General features: G+C 43.1%; 1 protein-coding gene across 1 annotated transcript in view; it reads right to left on the reverse strand.

Annotated features, from left to right (window-relative positions):
* Positions 1–15,434: 15,434 nt before the first annotated feature.
* Positions 15,435–19,969, reverse strand: part of grpr (gastrin-releasing peptide receptor) — a 5,261-nt gene continuing 726 nt past the window's right edge. The window contains exons 2-3 of the mRNA XM_027011423.3: positions 18,584–18,932; positions 15,435–16,770 (exon numbers count right to left, since the gene is read on the reverse strand). Of these exons, the coding sequence (XP_026867224.1) occupies positions 16,375–16,770; positions 18,584–18,932 (745 nt within the window). The 3' untranslated portion in view covers positions 15,435–16,374. The remainder of the gene's footprint in view (positions 16,771–18,583; positions 18,933–19,969) is intronic.

Raw genomic sequence — 19,969 nt, forward strand, 5'->3', positions numbered from 1 at the left:
GCCTCCAACACCATTATTCCAAATATAGGAACCCCACAGGACTGTGTGCTGAGCCCAGCGCTTTTCACACTTTTCACATATGACTGCACCCCCATTTGACTCACACCTCCAGTTCCATTATTACATTTTCTGATGACACCACAACAACTGGGCTGGTTTCATACAATGAGGATACTACAGGCTGAAGGTGGAACATCTGACCGAATGGTGCAGGGAGAACAACTTGGTCCTCAACACCTCTAAGACAAAGGAGATCATCATTTACTACAGGATAACAAAACAGATACTCCACCTCTACTTACTAGTAAATGTTGAAGCAGTGGAAAGTCGACATGGACCTCCAACACCTCACACATGGTCAAAAAAGCCCAACAAAGACTTTTCTTCCTTGCGAAGTCCAGCTCCCACAGAAACTACTGGGCAATTTCTACAAGACCACCACCAAAAACATCTTGGCCAACTGCACCACAGTGTCCTTCAGCTACATTTGGCATAGATCTGCATCATGTGGTGAATCTCGAAAAGTACATTGTTGGATCAAGGCTCCCAAACCTGGACGGGACTGAGGAAGAAGGATAACAGCTTCATCAGAATCATCAGACATCCTGTTCGTTCCCTGTTTGACCTGCTGTCGTAAGACAGAAGGTACACCACACTAAAATCCTGCATCAATAAACTGAGGAACAGTTTCTTCCCCAGAACTGCAGCCTTCAGAACACATCTACCTTCCCAACCAAAAAGCTGACTACATGAACTAGAAACACATACAGGCACACACACCAAAGTCTGAGGCACACACACACACACACACACACATATATACACCAAAGACTGAGGCACAGACACACACAAACAAACAAACAAACAAACAAACACAAACACTCACTCACTCACTCACTCTGCTAAACTGTCCCCTGGAATAGGTTTCACAATTATACCCCCCCCCCCCCCACTTTGTTTGACGAACAACCAGGATGAGGTTTGGACCGGTCTTTGTTGCCCGGCCAGACCAGGTACGGATAACTGAAATATAGTACTTTGTCTCCCCAGGACTTCACCTCCTGACTACAGAATTATATGCAATTCACACCTAGTAGAGTCACTAATATCCCCTTGGCCAATGGGGTAGGAGCACTAACAGAATAGTCACCGAGGAAGATGAGTAAAAATTGGGAAAAAATATAATCCTCACCTCCAGGAGAGAGATCTCACTTTTGACATAAATTATACACCATTATAAGGGAAAATTCCCAATTTTCATTATCCTGTCCTGTATAGTCCCATTGTCTGCCTTCCTCAAGGCCCTAGGGCACAGTTCTCAGAATAAATGACACAGAGTCAAAAATGCTGAGAAGCACGCACGCTTTAATCAGGCTTACATGAGTATATATAGATGGCAAAGCATATGAAAATATATAAATTAAGTTGCAGCTGCAAGATGTTCAGACATGGCAGAGTGCACAGGATCTAAAGAAAGATATCAGCTGCCTGTAGCTAGTTCAAACCATATTTGACATCACATACATAAAAATAGAACCGAAGTATGTTCAGAGAACAGAATTACAAATGCATGTAAAGGATTAATCTATTCACAGGAAAATAATTTTCTCTCTCTCTCTCTCTCTCTCTCTCTCTCTCTCTCTCTCTCTCTCTCTCTCTCTCTCTCTCTCACACACACACACACACACACTCACACACACACACACACACACACACACAGAAAAAGGACAATGGCATATGATGCATACATATGCACCCAGATCCACCTTCACCCCCAGAGGTTGCTTCTACAGATAACAATGTTCAAAATGTACAGTATTTAGTTATTTATTCATATTTATTGATCCTATAACAGACATCATCCTATAAATATGTAAAGTGATCTATATATTTAGATTGTATCTTATTTTTAACTTCTTTGCACTGCCTTATGACCACTCTAAAAGAAACCATGTGAAATTACATTGTACCTGAGTAGAGTGACAATAAATATTCTATTCTATTCTATTCTATTCTATTCTATTCTATTCTATTCTATTCTAACAACCACTGAGAAAAAAGTGGTACTTGACTGTCAAGGCTTTTCTCAGCAAACCGCAAATCTTACATAGATCCCGGTCGACATGTCACCTGTTACGGAACAATATCAAAGACTCATTATGCCACTGTGCTCACACCAGCTGAGGCTCACTTGATTATGTCTGATAACAGGAGAAGACATTTTTCTTCCTTGCTCTTGCTTGGCCACCTTCAACTCTGATGTTTTCCACTATCAATTTACCACTAGTGTAACACTGGCTGCAGCTGCAGTGTCTTTGATTGTTGATCAAAACTGTTCAATGTCTCTCATCCATGTAGATTTTTAGGTGCAGAAAACAAATTGTTTAGATATTTTGCTGAAAGGGAAGTAGAGTATTAGGTGTTCCATTTACTCTGTCGTTATGCTGGCTTTGAGTCTGTTCTGTACACCTGCTGTTTCGGGAGACTCTGGAAGCCAGAGCACCAGAGGGTTGAAGCATGTGTAGAGAAAGGAGTGTTGCACCAATACAAAACTGAGAAAGACACAGACAATGCAGCTGAAATTAAACATCCATCATGTAAACATGTCAGGTCTCTGCATACAGTGTGGCAAAGTTCCCCAAAAGGAGGCAGTAGCTGAGATGGCTGATGGTCCTAAATTCCACTGATTGTTTGTAAGCCCTTTAACCTGAAGTGCCACTGAAAGAGACACAGTAAAAGAGCGGCACTGTGTTCAGTCATGCTTAAATGTCAATCTAATCTCGTCCCTTCCTGCGCAACATCACATCCTCTGTGTCTTTGCTAATATTTTCTCCCATCGCTTGGGTCAATCAAGTGCTTTTGTGTCTTCTTTCTGAACTGATTCTGATTGTTAGGGACTACATGCAGGTCTCCATGGATGAGTGCTTCTGTTTGTGCACGCCGATTGTAGATTGTGTGCGGTGTGGCAACTGACCTTTCTCTGATCAAATCCAGTGCATCATCATCGCTGTGCGCTAGAGCCCATCATCTTCATCACGTGTGTGTACGTGCATGTCTCCTACCACTGCTTGTCTCTCCTCCTACTGCATTTTTCTCCTCTCACTGACTATAGTCAAAGTCAAATGTATTTATATATCACTTTTTGCAAGTCACAAAGCAACTTTTAGAAATGTATGGATCTAGATCCCTAATGAACAAGCCTCACTAGATGGGGCATTGTGGTAGATATCTTTCTACCTGACTAGATGGGGCATTATTATAGAGATCTCTCCACCTGACTAGATGGGGCATTGTGGTAGATACCTCCCCACCTGACTAGATGGGGCATTGTTATAGAGATCTCTCCACCTGACTAGATGGAGCATTGTGGTAGATACCTCTCCACCTGACTAGATGGGGCATTGTTATAGAGATCTCTCCACTTGACTAGATGGGGCATTATTATAGAGATCTCTCCACCTGACTAGATGGGGCATTGTGGTAGATACCTCTCCACCTGACTAGATGGGGCATTGTTATAGAGATCTCTCCACCTGACTAGATGGAGCATTGTGGTAGATACCTCTCCACCTGACTAGATGGGGCATTGTTATAGAGATCTCTCCACTTGACTAGATGGGGCATTGTTATAGAGATCTCTCCACCTGACTAGATGGGGCATTGTGGTAGATACCTCCCCACCTGACTAGATGGGGCATTGTTATAGAGATCTCTCCACCTGACTAGATGGAGCATTGTGGTAGATACCTCCCCACCTGACTAGATGGGGCATTGTTATAGAGATCTCTCCACCTGACTAGATGGGGCATTGTCATAGAGATCTCTCCACCTGACTAGATGGAGCATTGTGGTAGATACCTCTCCACCTGACTAGATGGGGCATTGTTATAGAGATCTCTCCACCTGACTAGATGGGGCATTGTGGTAGATACCTCAACACCTGACTAGATGGGGCATTGTTACAGAGATCTCTCCACCTGACTAGATGGGGCATTGTTATAGAGATCTCTCCACTTGACTAGATGGGGCATTGTTATAGATATCTCTCCACCTGACTAAATGGGGCATTGTGGTAGATACCTCCCCACCTGACTAGATGGGGCATTGTGGGCAGTTGAGTTCTGAGTAGCAAAGCTGGGGTGCAGCATGACACCCAGTCCTCTTCTGAAGACCATAGGCAGCCTAAACTGATACATATTCACATTCAAATCTTTCATCTTTAATAACTGCGTAAAATACATTTTGTGTTTATTCATTGCTTTGTCCATTTAGTGCTTTCCATTCATGTTTCACAGCAGTTACTGTAAAAATTCAGCATATAAATTAGCCCAGATGTTTCTGACTGCTCTGAACTGTGCTGATTTGGAGTGATTTGGATCCCTCTGCTTATATTGTATCCAAAGCCTCATGCTGGGATCACAGCGACTTTTCCATCTTCTTCCTGTGACTCCTGGTGGGTGTGTTAAGGTACACACACATTTTGGCATACATACTGCAAATGGCACCAGGCCAGCTGCTGCGCGCTTACACTTCACTGGGCTTTCAGCAATCATATAGGCCAGCCTACTGAAAAGTGGTGTTGTAGATGGTTTTCTATCGATTTCCAGCACTAGAGCAATAGAAAAGACAAATCGTTTTGAGACACTACACTATGGTTTCTGTTTTGCATTGAGATTGGGGACTAGAAACTGGAGGCTGGCGACAGTGCAAGGCAGATATCTTGAAAATATTGAAATAGACCTTCAACTCTCAAAAAAGATCTTTACTTGCTTTCCACGTGCACACACAGACCTCCAGGGATGTCAGACTTGAGGGCACCAGTGGTGGAGTGGTTCCACTTCTATATATGAAGGTCTCTTTGTTTTATCTCTCTTTACTTAGAATGCTCTGGGAACAGGTGTCCCAACCCCTCCCAGGGACGGGTTTTACTGGCTTCCAGCCTAACTGGCAGAGCCTCACACCCTTAAGGATGGAATACATGCAGAGATCCACTAGAGAAGCACTCCATGCTCATGCCAGAAAAGACTTCTGTTGAAGACAGACCTCGTCACTGTGCGCACACTCAAGTGATTTCTCGAAGGAAGACTTTTAGAAACAACCGTGGCCAAAATGAAACGCTAAGTGCTTATCATTTACAACATATAGGCTAACACAGTGAAAAGGTCCTGCACTGGGAAATGGTCCCACAGATGCTGCCTAAAGCCCAGTTAAACAAAGCTTCTCCATGTTCCGACAGAAAGATTTTGATTCAGTCAGAGTTGGCGGGGAGAGAAGGTTGGAGCACAGACATGTCCTTGCTTTCATCTACACATCCTAGGCCTTAAACAAAACGTGCTTCACCTCTCTGTGCTGCGCACAAAGGCTGCAACATCCCACTTCTTCGCTGACCTGATGGTTAAGTAGCATCAAAGCAACTGGTTCAGGTTTAAGATCCCTAAAGGAACTCTCATCTATGCCCAAGCACATGGAGCCCCTCCTGCCTGTCAGACTCTCTGCTGCTCTCATTGTGAGACCCCATGCTGAAATATCATTATGAGTTGTGGATAGCCCAGGATGTGCTTTTCAGATGCTAGAATTAGATCAGGTCTGAAGATCTCTGTAATAATAGCCCTCCTGTGTCTCTGCGCACTGGTTCACCAAGTTGTTGAAAGTGGTCTTTGAAAAGAAAATTAATTAACTGGATTTGAAACATAACTCAAAAGTGCAGGACTTTATAGTATGTGGTCTATTATTTATCAAGATGCTAAAAATAAGATGGAAGTTTCTCATACCGTGCTGGGACACATGCTGAGAATAGTGTGTCATACCGTGAATAGTGTATCATACTGTTTCCCGACACATGCCGTGCATAGTGTATACTAGATCAATATAAAGGCCTAGTCACACATCAAACCTGCATTCATAAGTTTTACATAATTGTGTGGGTATATATGTGTGTGTGTATGTATATTCATGTATGTGTGTATATGTGTTTGTGTGTATGTAGGTGTGTATATGTGTTTCATATGTGTGTATATGTGTGTTTCGTATGTGTGTATGGGTATATGCATATGTGTTTCATATGTGTGTATGTGTATGTGTGTATATGTGTTTCATCTTTGTGTATATGTGTGTTTCATATGTGTGTATATGTGTGTATGCATGTCCAGACTGCAGCCGTCTGTGTTTCTGTGCACTGGTATCACAACAGTCATGCTCTGCAGAGGGAGAGTGTACCAGTGCTGTACTGATCAGCCTAATCATGATATATTAGGATTTATATTATACTAAAATCTAATTTTTGATACTGTGGCTGTTCTGTTAGTCACATAATGTCAGCACAAATGTGATATTATCAAATCTAGTTCTGAAGCTCAATATCTCTGTTATTCATTTAGTGGGGAATACTGATAGGTGTTGGCGAATGTGGAGGGTTTATTCCTGTTCCTTTTTTGAAGGTTTCTTCATTTTCTTGATTTTTTTAGTAGTGAACTTTTAGTGAACCATGAACATGCCTGGAATGAACGATGCCCAGGAGCAGAAGTAAGATACCAAACACAGAAGTGCAACTGGTCAAATGTTTTGGGAGTTACAAGAGAAGCTTACTTTCAGAGGCCCAGCAGAGTAGGAGAGGTGCCTCCATGACCAGCCTCGAGGAACCGATTAGGTGAAATGGTTTAATGCTCAGAACAACAGTTAGTCGCTGTAGTATGAGCTGGCCAAGTTCGTGAATGACAGATATGACTATAATTTGCAATTAGTTGTGTATATATGAATATATACTGCAATTAGGCTAAGCATATGTATAAACACCACTGTGATATGACACATTTCCAAAGACAATGTGATTTAACTATATAACTGTAATATTAGTCTGACAGCGCAAGTCATGATTGTGGAAATGGAGGTTCTTTATTCTCCGTAATATTAATAACGTTTGGGAAAATATTGCACAGCAGTGATCTGGCACACTGTTTAAAAGGAAAGTAATGAAAAGTACTACCAGTAAAGGCTTGAGGCTTTTAGACCAGTAGACTTAGTAGTGAAATTCAGCTAAGGCTAACAGCAGAACACACGCGAGGCGTCGGAAACACAGAGACAAGAACTACTGTGCAGCACTGGACATAAGCTCCTGTGGGCTTTAAACAGAGCGAGAAACAAAAAAGCAAACAAGGCACAGGCAAAAGGAATGAGTACTTGGGTGACTTTAGAGTTGTTTCGAATAAATAAAGAGAATAGGCTAAAAATAAAACGTTGTAGATGAACTCCAATGAAATAAGCTTTCTGTAGTAACAAAGGTCAAGGCATTTGGGTTTTGTCATGTGGTATGGCCTGCCGCATGCAGGGGGGTTCACCCATGTTCGTAACCACACCACCCCTGAAGGCACGCACCTGTACGGGATTACGTGTTTAATGCGTGTGTCTATTTAAACCCCAGTCGGTGCGTGCCTCATCGTTGCTTATTGTTTGTCTGCATGTTAGTGTTTGAAGTTGTATGTTTGTATTCAGGTTTGTCCAGCCTATATTAATCGTTTACCCAAGTGTCTTCATGTTCGTCATAACTGTTACGTGTGAGTGCCAGCCTTGTCTACAAGTTTGTGTCAATAAATGTTTCACACTCAGGCATCGTCACAACATGTATGTGACTAAAGTGTACATAAGGTCCTCTCTAAGGAGGGGGCCTTATCACCCATATACACTTGATCTCTTTTATATTTCAAGAATATTCCAGCCCATCGTGAAAGAGGTTTAATTACATTATGTTTAATATATGACTGAGATTTGTCAGTTATGTTTCAGACAAACAAGCTGATGACTTTTGGTTTGTATTCTGTGCAATGTATCAACTGTGCCAGGTATTGCTCTGTTGTCAACTTCAAACTTCTTTAATTATATATCTGTGGTGTAGTATCCTTCTCGACATCTTTCAGAAACTCACAGATATGATACCAAGGCTAATACTGACCTCTACAAATTTCAGGACTGCGGAGATATATAAATAGTTTAACAGATTCTTGTCTTTGATTTCTATGTCGTCAGTGGCCAACGGAGGGCAATCTCAGTAGACCATGTGAGTTAGAATTTGTGCGGTTTTTCTGCTGTTGTATTATTTGTGAGTGCAGACCATGCTCACCACGAGGGCTGGAATAGGGTTGATTGTAAAGCTGTAGCAGGGGGGAGATCTTGGGAGACATTTGGGCTTGAGTTCTGGACAACCTCCATAGGGGGGAGAAGCAAGTTCCCTTTCTGAAGATGGAGAGAGAGGTGAGAAGTGTGGAAACCAAGGAGTAATTGGGGGAGTAAGTTAGGGAGTTGAAATAGGAAGTAATCAGGGTGGGGATTTGGGCGTGGTCTTTCTCACAAACTTCACTTATTCCAACTCCATTTATTGTACTGAATTCTGATACGATGAGAAGAAGTACACCCCTGGTACAGTGTCCTCTCAGCATGGCTGGTGTGACACCAAAGTTTGCAAAAAGCTTGGAAACCTTGTCCCATGTAGTTGCTGCTGTATAGATGCTGAGCTGCATATCTGTATTTTCCTCAGAAGTGTAAAGAATACAGTCCTGTGTTTAAAAAATGTGCCAAACTCAAAATTTAATGTAATTGGAAAATTAAAAAGAACTAAAAAAAAATCACTCCTGCCACCATTATTGTACACAAAGATATAAAATTCAAACTAACACATTTCTGGGTGTTCAGCATTTTCTAATTATTTGCTGCTGAGACCATTAAAATACCATCTTGGGTTTGGCCTTTTAATTTATTTTATTTTATTTTGCCCACGAGTATACACCATGTCGTCTTTCATTCAGTAAAGGTGGAAAATACCTCCTCACTTCCTAATGTCCATGTTAAATATTACGCTATAGCATTCTGAAATGCACACAAGCCTCAAAATACAGTTTGGCACTAATATGGAAGGAAAAAGCCACTTCAGGTGAGGTGATTTTGATACATTTCACAAACACAGTAGTTTCTGAGTTGGAATTTACATTTAGCAACCAACTAAATCATTAGGGCTTTCTCTGCTCTAGAAAAATAAACAATTACACTTACATTTAATAACTGAACATTAGAAAGTAACTCTCTCCACCTTAAACTGTACACAGTTTCTAACCTCAGTATCAGGCCAGGCTGGCACCTAGCCAAACCCCACTCACCCATCCCAGCTTCTTTCACTTCATACTCACAATCACGCATTTATTGATCATTGCACACACCTGTCCTCCCCCTTCACCTATTTAATCCCTGCAGATCCGCGAGTCCAGCGCTTCGCCCTGATGGTCCCTGACCACTGTCTTGCGAGACCTGCAAAGTCTTAGACTGTTTTTATGCTTGGCAAGAGGTTTGTGTTTCATTTGCTCCATAATAAAAAGCCTCCTTTTCTCCACTTGCTGCTTGCACATGCTTCAACATGTCACACTCAGCATGGTAACTGAACAGTTAAGGTGAGAAATGCTAAATATCTCTTGGACCTTGAAGAAGTGGTGGATATTCTTCCATTTGCATGCCAAATAATTCTTGGAGACTGAATTCCAAGTAATTCTGGTGAGTAATTCGTTCACCCTGAAAGGATCTCACAGTGGGATCATAACATGGGATCTCTACTCTCCATACTGCAACAGGAGGTGGTAGTGGGAGTCTGTATGTAGTACAGTGATCTCTGATGAACAAGAAAGCAAATCTACTGAAGAGAGATAGATTTATCCCCTAAATCCAAGCCCTAAGTATACACATGACCTCTTTACACGTCAGAAGTGATAAAGCACTAATCGGAATATTTCTTGAGTTCAAAATAAATTGTCAAATTATTGTCTTTCTGATGTAGATTCTTAAGATGTCTTGTTGAAGGTTCATTATGCTGAAACTATGTGGGTATTTCAAAGTACAGACTTAAAAACAGACATTGCAACTATTTATATCATGAGGATGTATTTCATTTCAGTGAGAGGTGAGGTGTCTGTGGCAGCAGCCTATGCTGTGCTGATAGAAAGACAGGGTATTGTGCAATACTGTGTTTATTGTTTATGCTGGGATTTTTCAGTTGCTTTGATCGCAGTACCATGATGCCGTGATGAGGGCAAGGAGGTAGTTACAGTAAATTCATTGCCCATTGAACATGTAGAAAGTCAGGGAGACACTGCTCAGTTCAGAACCAAAACAGATCCAAATCACAGGAGAAAAACATGAAAACCTGCTTTGTTGTATACTCTGACTTCCTGTACACAATCACAGATATGTACTTGGCACATTTGAAAGAATACATTATTGTTCAAAATGATGATATTCCCTCAAAGTGGGGTTGGGCAGAAGAACAATGTTATCCCTGTATTCCTCTGCATGAGTGAAATCTTTACCATATGTTGTAAAAATCTGGTAAAAAAGAGTCAGGGGCATTTATTGATCCTCAGAGTCTCTATATTTATTTGCGTGTGAAGATAAATTACATTTTTTCTCAGTCGAAAAGGTCACTAGTCTAACATCAGACAGTGAGTTCAATAACACAGAAATGTGATCCAATTTCTAAAGAGATGGAGGGAATAGAGAGTGAAGGCATGTATAAGGAGGTGGGGAGGGGGATAGAGAGTGAGGAGGTGAATGAGGAGGGAGGGGGATAGAGAGTGAGGAGGTGAATGAGGAGGAGGGAGGGGGATAGAGAGTGAGGAGGTGAATGAGGAGGAGGGAGGGGGATAGAGAATGAGGGGTGAATGAGGAGGAGGAGGAGGTGGGGAGGGGGATATAGAGTGAGGGGGTGGATGAGGAGGAGTTGGGATGAGGAGGGGGATAGAGAGAGGGGGTGGATGAGGAGGGGGAGGAGGAGGAGGAGATGGAGATAGAGAGTGAGGAGGTAAATGAGGAGGAGGGAGGGGGATAGAGAGTGAGGAGGTGAATGAGGAGGAGGGAGGGGGATAGAGAGTGAGGAGGTGAACGAAGAGGAGGGAGGGGGATAGAGAGTGAGGGGTGAATGAGGAGGAGGTGGGGAGGGGGATATAGAGTGAGGGGTGGATGAGGAGGAGTTGGGATGAGGAGGGGGATAGAGAGTGAGGGGGTGGATGAGGAGGAGGAGGAGGAGGAGGAGGAGATGGAGATAGAGAGTGAGGAGGTGAATGAGGAGGAGGGAGGGGGATAGAGAGTGAGGGGGTGAATGAGGAGGTGGAGAGGGGGATAGAGAGTGAGGAGGTGGATGAGGAGGAGGGAGGGGGATAGAGAGTGAGGAGGTGAATGAGGAGGAGGGAGGGGGATAGAGAGTGAGGAGGTGAACGAAGAGGAGGGAGGGGGATAGAGAGTGAGGGGTGAATGAGGAGGAGGTGGGGAGGGGGATATAGAGTGAGGGGGTGGATGAGGAGGAGTTGGGATGAGGAGGGGGATAGAGAGTGAGGGGGTGGATGAGGAGGAGGAGGAGGAGGAGGAGGAGGAGGAGATGGAGATAGAGAGTGAGGAGGCGAATGAGGAGGAGGGAGGGGGATAGAGAGTGAGGGGGTGAATGAGGAGGTGGGGAGGGGGATAGAGAGTGAGGGGTGGATGAAGAGGTGGCGAGGGGGATAGAGAGTGAGGGGGTAAATGAGGAGGTGGGGAGGAGGATAGAGAGTGAGGGGTGGATGAGGAGGGGGTAGAGAGTGAGGAGGTGGATGAGGAGGTGGGTAGGGGGATAGAGAGTGAGGAGTTGGATGAGGAGGAGTTGGGATGGGGAGGGGGATAGAGAGTGAGGGGGTGGATGAGGAGGGGGAGGAGGAGGAGATGGGGATAGAGAGTGAGGAGGCAAATGAGGCCTGGGAGCTATCACCTCCAGACCTCGGCGCCTGCAGAGCCTGTCACCATGGCACAGAAGAGCTGCACATTCAGACATTCAGAAAAATTACAGAAGTACAAACATAATATAAAACTAAATAAAAAACAATTACAAAATTAAATAAATACATATGAATTCCTTCACTAATTAAAAACATTTAATAGGTTGGGTGCACAAATACCATGTATTTCATTTTTAGAAGATCCAGGTCTTATGATAAACCACTAAGAGAATCTGTTTACCAACTTTATCAAGATTAGCAATATTATATCTAGTGCCTCTAAGAATTCATTATACTGTAGCTCTAGTGAGATTGCATGTCAGTCTGGAATAACCCCTCCTGTGAAAGTGAGGGGTTGTTATAGCTGGCTCTGAGTGCATGAAGAGGCCCTCGGCCCTGTAAAGGGAACTCGGCTGACAGGCCAGTTGAACAGCTCCGGCTTTAATGTCCTCAAGGTCAGACTTTTATGGCAGACAGAGATGCCTTAGAACCAAGGGCGGTGCTCACAGCGGCTTAATCTTAAACCAAGAAATTTAAAAAACATAAGACAAAGCCCAGCCCCTAAAGCAGGAGCACTGCACTGGGGTATCCTGCAGAATGAAACTACAACCAGGTCACAGGTCACAGATGGAAAATGACTCCCTCTCATACCCCTAATTTGGAGTTGGAACTTAGAGCCTGAGGCTGGGCTTCTTCCACAGGCCATGACAGTGGCGCACACATATTCCAATACAACACTATAGCATAAACAACTCGATCCATTTCCATATAAACACACTCAGCCTATAAACACAGGACCCCATTTACATAGACTCGGGATACAAAGACATTTCATGCATTTCATTTCATGCAACTAAGTGAGAACCAAGCACACACACACACAAACATATATATATATAAATTTGGTTATTTATTTTTCCAGTCTTGAAAGGTGCTAAATCATCAAAATCACACTTCAGAAGAAGCTTCAAATGTCGGAAAAGAAAAGGACTCCATAACCAGGACGTAACACAGGCCGCCAGCGCTTGATGTGAAAAGACAAATGAGTAACACTTGTCAGTTTGCTTCATAGAAGACCAAGAAGAACTGACAGCGGCAGTAGAATTAACACAAAATCCGACACTTTCCAGAACCCACAGTCCTTCCTTTAGCCTAAACTGCCAGCACACGTAGGACTGCATGTCGAGACATTTGATATTCACCTGTGTTAGTGCAATGGATATAGGTTTCACAGATGGCACGGTGTGTTTATACCGAACAGAAAAAGTGTGCCTCTCCAAGATGTGTGAATTTGTCATATGAATGGGACACAGACTCATCCACACTGAGAACTGACTGATACTAAATTTGGAGAGAAGAGGAGGTTACTTGCTCAGACCTTTTTCCAGCCTCAGGACTGCCAGCTGGAGTCTTAAAAGTTGTGCTCCTCTCCCTTACTGTTGTAAGTTTGTATGTTTATTGTTTTGAAAGCACATTTAAAGACTACAAGAGCCAACCAAAGTGATGTATGGTTTAAGCATTTGCCGCAAATTAGATGAATAACAAGTTAATTAGTAAAACATTAATAGCAAAAATAGTAAAACAATCAAATAATGAGTAAAACCAGTGTAATGGGAAGAAAACCTGAATAAGAATTCACCTGGACCTGCAGCAGATGGTGTAAAACCTGTCAGGAGGACTCAAAGACCTGGGCAAATGTTTTTCTGTTTTTATATTATCCGCTGTGGATGACAAAAAGATATCAACCTCTTCAGTTTGGGGGAAGCACCTGAAAATGCTCTGTCACCTTTAGATTTTAGTCAAGAACATGGAAGAGCCAGCAACAACGGACTGCCCATGAAGATGAATATTGGTGAGGGGATCGGAGGTGTGGGCTGGAGAAATACCATTCAGTGCTTTGAAAACAACCAGTGAAATCTTAAAATCAATTGTGTAGTTTACAGGTAGCCAGTGAAGGGAGGCCAGTGGAGGTGAGATCTTTCTTTTCCTGGTCCCTGCTAAAAGCAATCACTTTCTAAACCAGCTACAGAAGAGACAACGGACTGATTCCCAGGTAAAGAGAATTACAGTAGTCCATGAATGATGAAATAAAAAGCATTAATAACTGTGGGTCTGACAAGGGGTATTGTTTATTTGTATGAATCAGGAACTAGTGTTCTGGTTCTACAAAAACTTGATTTATTTTGCTCATTCATATTCTGTTCTAAATTATTATAGATTGATAGTTTGCAATAGACTGTAAGCTTCATACTTTATATTTTTGAGAGGTTTGAAACCACCCTTATGTTGTATAAGAAAATTGATATTTCATTAGTTTGATTAATTAACTGGAGTTAGGCAGTGCCTCAGTTATGAGTTATTCTGTTTCATTTTAATGTTGCATATACGTAAAGAAGCACAGGCTAATTAGTTTAATGCAGTTATGTCAAATTATGTGCACAAAAGACCAGATGATCTAGCAATAAACAACATGACTGTATACATACATACCACACACGTAAGCACACAGTTTGACTTATACATATTAAACAATAAAAGGTGAAAGGTCAAAGGTGAAGCTTCAAACTCACAGTTTTATTCACAATTACGTAGACACCAAAGATTTATACACATAAAAAAACAGAGTTCCACAAAGAACAGCAATTTTTTTTTTTTTTTTGTGGCTTACTGTGTTAGCCATACCGCCCTGCTTCTACTGGACCACACCACTCTGCTCTTTACAGAACAGCCATCTCACCCTGCCCCCTACAGAACAGCCATACCCCCATACCCCCTACAGAACAGCCATACCCCCATACCCCCTACAGAACAGCCATACCCCCATACCTCCTACAGAACAGCCATACCCCCATACCCCCTACAGAACAGCCATACCCCCATACCCCCTACAGAACAGCCATACCCCCATACCCCCTACAGAACAGCCATACCCCCATACCCTACAGAACAGCCATACCCCCATACCCCCTACAGAACAGCCATACCCCCATACCCCCTACAGAACAGCCATACCCCATACCCCCTACAGAACAGCCATACCCCCATACCCCCTACAGAACAGCCATACCCCCATACCCCCTACAGAACAGCCATACCCCCATACCTCCTACAGAACAGCCATACCCCCATACCCCCTACAGAACAGCCATACCCCCATACCCCCTACAGAACAGCCATACCCCCATACCCCCTACAGAACAGCCATACCCCCATACCCCCTACAGAACAGCCATACCCCCATACCTCCTACAGAACAGCCATACCCCCATGCCCCCTACAGAACAGCCATACCCCCATACCCCCTACAGAACAGCCATACCCCCATACCCCCTACAGAACAGCCATACCCCCATACCCCCTACAGAACAGCCATACCCCCATACCTCCTACAGAACAGCCATACCCCCATACCCCCTACAGAACAGCCATACCCCATACCCCCTACAGAACAGCCATACCCCCATACCCCCTACAGAACAGCCATACCCCCATACCTCCTACAGAACAGCCATACCCCCATACCCCCTACAGAACAGCCATACCCCCATACCCCCTACAGAACAGCCATACCCCCATACCCCCTACAGAACAGCCATACCCCCATACCCCCTACAGAACAGCCATACCCCCATACCCCCTACAGAACAGCCATACCCCCATACCTCCTACAGAACAGCCATAGCACCCTGTCCCCTTCCTGGAGATCATAAATGCTTAAATGTTAACAGAGTTTCCCACTTGTACCCCGAAGAATACACAAATAAATATGTCCTGTCACAGGTGCAAATGGAATTAAATGAACTAAAGTATGTATTCATGAAGGGAAGGGAAAAGGTGCTGATCACAGCTGTTTTGAACATGTTTAGCAACAGCTGTACTGTCAAAGCACACAACTGTCCTTATTCCTATAATATAATCTAGGTTTCCTCAGTCCTCTATCACATAAATAGAATTTACAACATAAGATTGCATGGACAAATAAACAGGCTTCTGTTTTTTCATTAATATAATATCTTGGTACACAGATACTTCAACAACATATTCCAAAATATACATTATACACATTACAGGTACTGCAGTATCTAATACTGATGATAGTAACTGATGACAGCAATTAATGACATGAGCATTACACAGTTTATAAGCACTATACTGGACATGACAAAGGGTTAAGTGGTGCAAAACACTTGCAGTTCTCACATGATCCACTAATATTTGTCTCCGAATCACATTACTAGTTATGAGCACAGATATGCAAAATTACAGTGGAACAGAACAGAATAACAAAAAGCAGCTGAAAACCATGCCAGCTTGCTTGATGTAGATCTGGCCAATTTAAAGGGCAAAGCACATAATAAAAAAAAATGTAGCAACATAAAAGAATCTCTTGAAGACATTATTCTTTTCACTTTACATTCGAACATTTTATTTGTTAAGACATTTGACATTTGGAGAAAGAGACAGGGAGAGAGGGAGAGAGAGAGAGGGAGAGAGGGAGAAAGAGAGAGGGAGAGAGGGAGAAAGAGAGAGGGAGAGAGAGGGAGCGAGAGAGAGAGGGAGAAACAAAGAGAGATGGGGGCCCTTCTGAAAAATAGCCCACTCACACGCATCCCTCGAGGCAGATGTGGTCGCCGCTGGTGGGGGAGAAGCTGGCAAGCGTGTGATCGTGCGTGCTCTTGAGCGAGCTCCCGCGCGTGTTACTCCGCACCGTGCTTTGTGCACGCAGTGAGCAATGAGGGTAACAGCAACACAGCTGCTTGTCGAACTGCTTCTGAAAGCTCTTGCTCAGCATGTAGAGAGCGAACGGGTTGACGCAGGAGTTGGTGAAGGCCAGGATGCGAGCGGCAACGCTCGCCGTGAAGTGGATCGTGGAGGTGTCCACCTGGGAGTAATGGAAGGAGCGGTACAGGTAGATGGCATGACTGGGAAGCCAGCAGAGGGCGAAAAGGCCCGTTAACACCAGCACCGTCTTAGCCAGGCGCTTCCTCGACTCCATCTGAGGTGGAGGGGGAAAGGTTGGTTTCCAAAACAACTCTTAGTAAGCCCCTGATCTCTTCTCATTAAATTCAGCATGGGTGTCGAGACTCTACAGCATATACTAGGTGCATTGCAGGTGTATATTTGCTTGTCTAGACTACTGATAGTAGGTTGTAGAGAAATGATTTTTTAAAATGAATCTTTTTGGCATAGTTTTGAAATGACATGTCATCTCCCGGGCTGCATTCCTCAAAATGACATGTCAGATATAACACTAGATATTAAGTCAGATGATTCCCAAACTCCAGCATTTGAGAATGCCTTAAGCTCGTGCATGCATTTAGACACAGAAACTAAGCCTATTTTGAACTTTAACCATAAGTTTATTATGCAAAAATAAATAGAACTTGTCTTAGTGCAGACATTGTTATTGTGCTTTTGATTTATGGTGAGGTCTCTATTGCAGTGCTGTGTTATTGTTAAATATGTGGATAGGAAATAGAAATCTTTCAATGAGACGGACGTAAGCGTCCACCCCCTCATATCTCCTGCTGTAGCCCACCACACCTCCACCACAGCCAACTACTCTCTGTTACCCTTAATGGACGTTCTCTTGCGGGATGGGTCTCGGACACGTGCACACCATCGGGACAAGATTATGACCTCTAGAAAGTTGGACTAGGCATTAATTGCTTATTTTTTTCATTTTTTATTAATTTTTCTCTTAAAATTGTTATTATTGTGGTGTCTGTTGTTAGCCAGCGGAGAATGCCCCCGCCCCCCCTTTAGTCTTGGTTCCTCTCAAGGTTTCTTCCTCATGCTCTACGGAGTTTTTCCTTGCCACTGTCGCCCTTGGCTTGCTCACTGGGGGCTTGGACTTGGACATTTGTAAAGCTGTTTCTGTTGTAAAAAGCGCTATATAAATAAAAGTTTGATTTGATTTTGATTTTGATTTAAATGTTGCCTCTTTTCAGTGAATTGTCTTCATTATCTTGCTTAGCTAGTTTATTCTAGCGACACAAATATATTACCACATTGCCTGACATATCACATTTACTGCCATCATTCAATGTTAAAATCTGTGATATTATTGAAATGTATTTCTATTACAATATTCATCTTTCAGCATGTATTATGTCAGCATTTGATATAGCATTTTTTATGACAATCAACTACTAGTTTATGTATGAACTGATCAAATATCAGTGTTCAGTGTGTAAGCTTTATATAGTCAGAAGTCTCCCTGAACACCAGACAGAAATCTCCCTTAAGACAAGTCAGAAATCTCCCTGAAAAAAAGGTTACAGTTGCAGGACATTTCACGTAATACCTGGGTGAGTTTAAAGCATCTCACCTGTCCAACTGGGTAACAGTGAGGCATCTCACCTGTCCAACTGGGTAAATTTAAGGCATCTCACCTGTCTAACTGGGTGAATGTGAGGCATCTCACTTGTCTAACTGGGTGAATGAAAGGTATCTCACCTGTCCAACTGGGTAACAGTGAGGCATCTCACCTGTCTAAGTGGGTGAATGAAAGGTATCTCACCTGTCCAACTGGGTAACAGTGAGGCATCTCACCTGTCTAAGTGGGTGAATGAAAGGTATCTCACCTGTCCAACTGGGTAACAGTGAGGCATCTCACCTGTCTAAGTGGGTGAATGTGAGGCATCTCACCTGTCTAACTGGGTAACAGTGAGGCATCTCACCTGTCTAAGTGGGTGAATGAAAGGTATCTTACCTGTCTAACTGGGTGAATGTGAGGCATCTCACCTGTCTAAGTGGATGAATGTGGGCATCTCACCTGTGTAACTGGATGAATGTGGGCATCTCACCTGTCTAACTGGCACATTCCCCTCCACAGACATGTTCATTACACTCTGAGTCAGACTCCTGGCGATGAAGAAGTAGTAGACAGAGATGATGAGGAGGGGGATGACATAGAAAATCAAGAAGGAGGCCATGGAGTGGATTTTGGGGTGCAGGTCCCCTTCAAGCGGATATGGAGCGCACGTCCTGAAGCTTTCATTGGTTTGTGTGATTTGGAAGGTATGCAGGTCTGAAAAAATGGCCTCAGGCACAGCCAGGACCATGGACAAGATCCAGATGGCACAGGCTCTCACAGAGACCTTGGCAGTGGCATGGGATGTTGGCATATCCATGGGCTTCACAATGGCTTTATATCTGAAAGGGAAGCAGAAGAAATTCTTGCATAAAGTATGAATAGATTAAATGTGTTTCATAGCTTAAAATTCCACTCAGTTGTCAACGTTTTATGAACTGTATAAGAATTTAGTCAAAGTTTCATGAAAGCAACATTAATGTTTCAGTTAATATTTGGTAAAAAAGAACTTCAATGTACTCCTCGCATCTTGGTAGTCCAAGCTATCTTTTGACTTTCAGAGGACTGAGACTGCATCTGAAGCTCTTATAATGAACAATAGATCTATGTCATCTCATTGTAAATAGAAAGTGCGCCACGCGCCACTTCTCGTTCTCATATTGTTTCCTCTTCTGTGCTTCAAAGAGCTCTCATCCAAAATATGATAATTAGAACAGTTCTCTTCAACAGGTTAACCATTGTTGAATAATTCACATGCCACATGCTAATAACATGCCAAATTCCCCAACTGCGTATCCGACTGACACGGGACATTCGTGACTGTGTTTCTCATCTAGAGGTATCTAGTGCGATTCTGACTTTTAGATTATATAAGTCTAATGGGCAATGAAATAGCCGGACTGCAAGCCGTGATGCACTCCAGTCGATGAACACTATAAAGACCGGGCATCCGCAAACATCCGCAAACAAATGCTTTACAGCAGGCTATTCCCAAACCAGTGGTTTGTAGTTATTGCAGCGTCTGTGGGCACGCGGGCATTGCAAGCCAAGCATTGCATTAGTCTGATTTTTTCCATCAAGTGATTTTTCCATCAAGGATGTGATTGCACGTGGTTTGGACTACGCTTGAGGACAATATTTCAGTACATAAACATAACGCATATTTACACGTCAAATTAGTTTTCCAAAACGCGTTTTCACAATGCAGCTTTACAAATGTATGGGTCCAGATCCCTAATGAACAAGCATATATTTCATGCTTTATAGTAACTCAAGTGAGTAACTGACGTGTTCAGTAGTAAGAGATGCAGGTATTCAAAATTGTACTGAAATACACAAGGGTTTCCAGAGAAACAGGACGTTTCGGACAGAGGTCCTT

Source organism: Electrophorus electricus, chromosome 23 (genome assembly GCF_041902795.1).
Source record: "Electrophorus electricus isolate QZ-2024a chromosome 23, ASM4190279v1, whole genome shotgun sequence".
NCBI classification, from domain to species: domain Eukaryota; kingdom Metazoa; phylum Chordata; class Actinopteri; order Gymnotiformes; family Gymnotidae; genus Electrophorus; species Electrophorus electricus.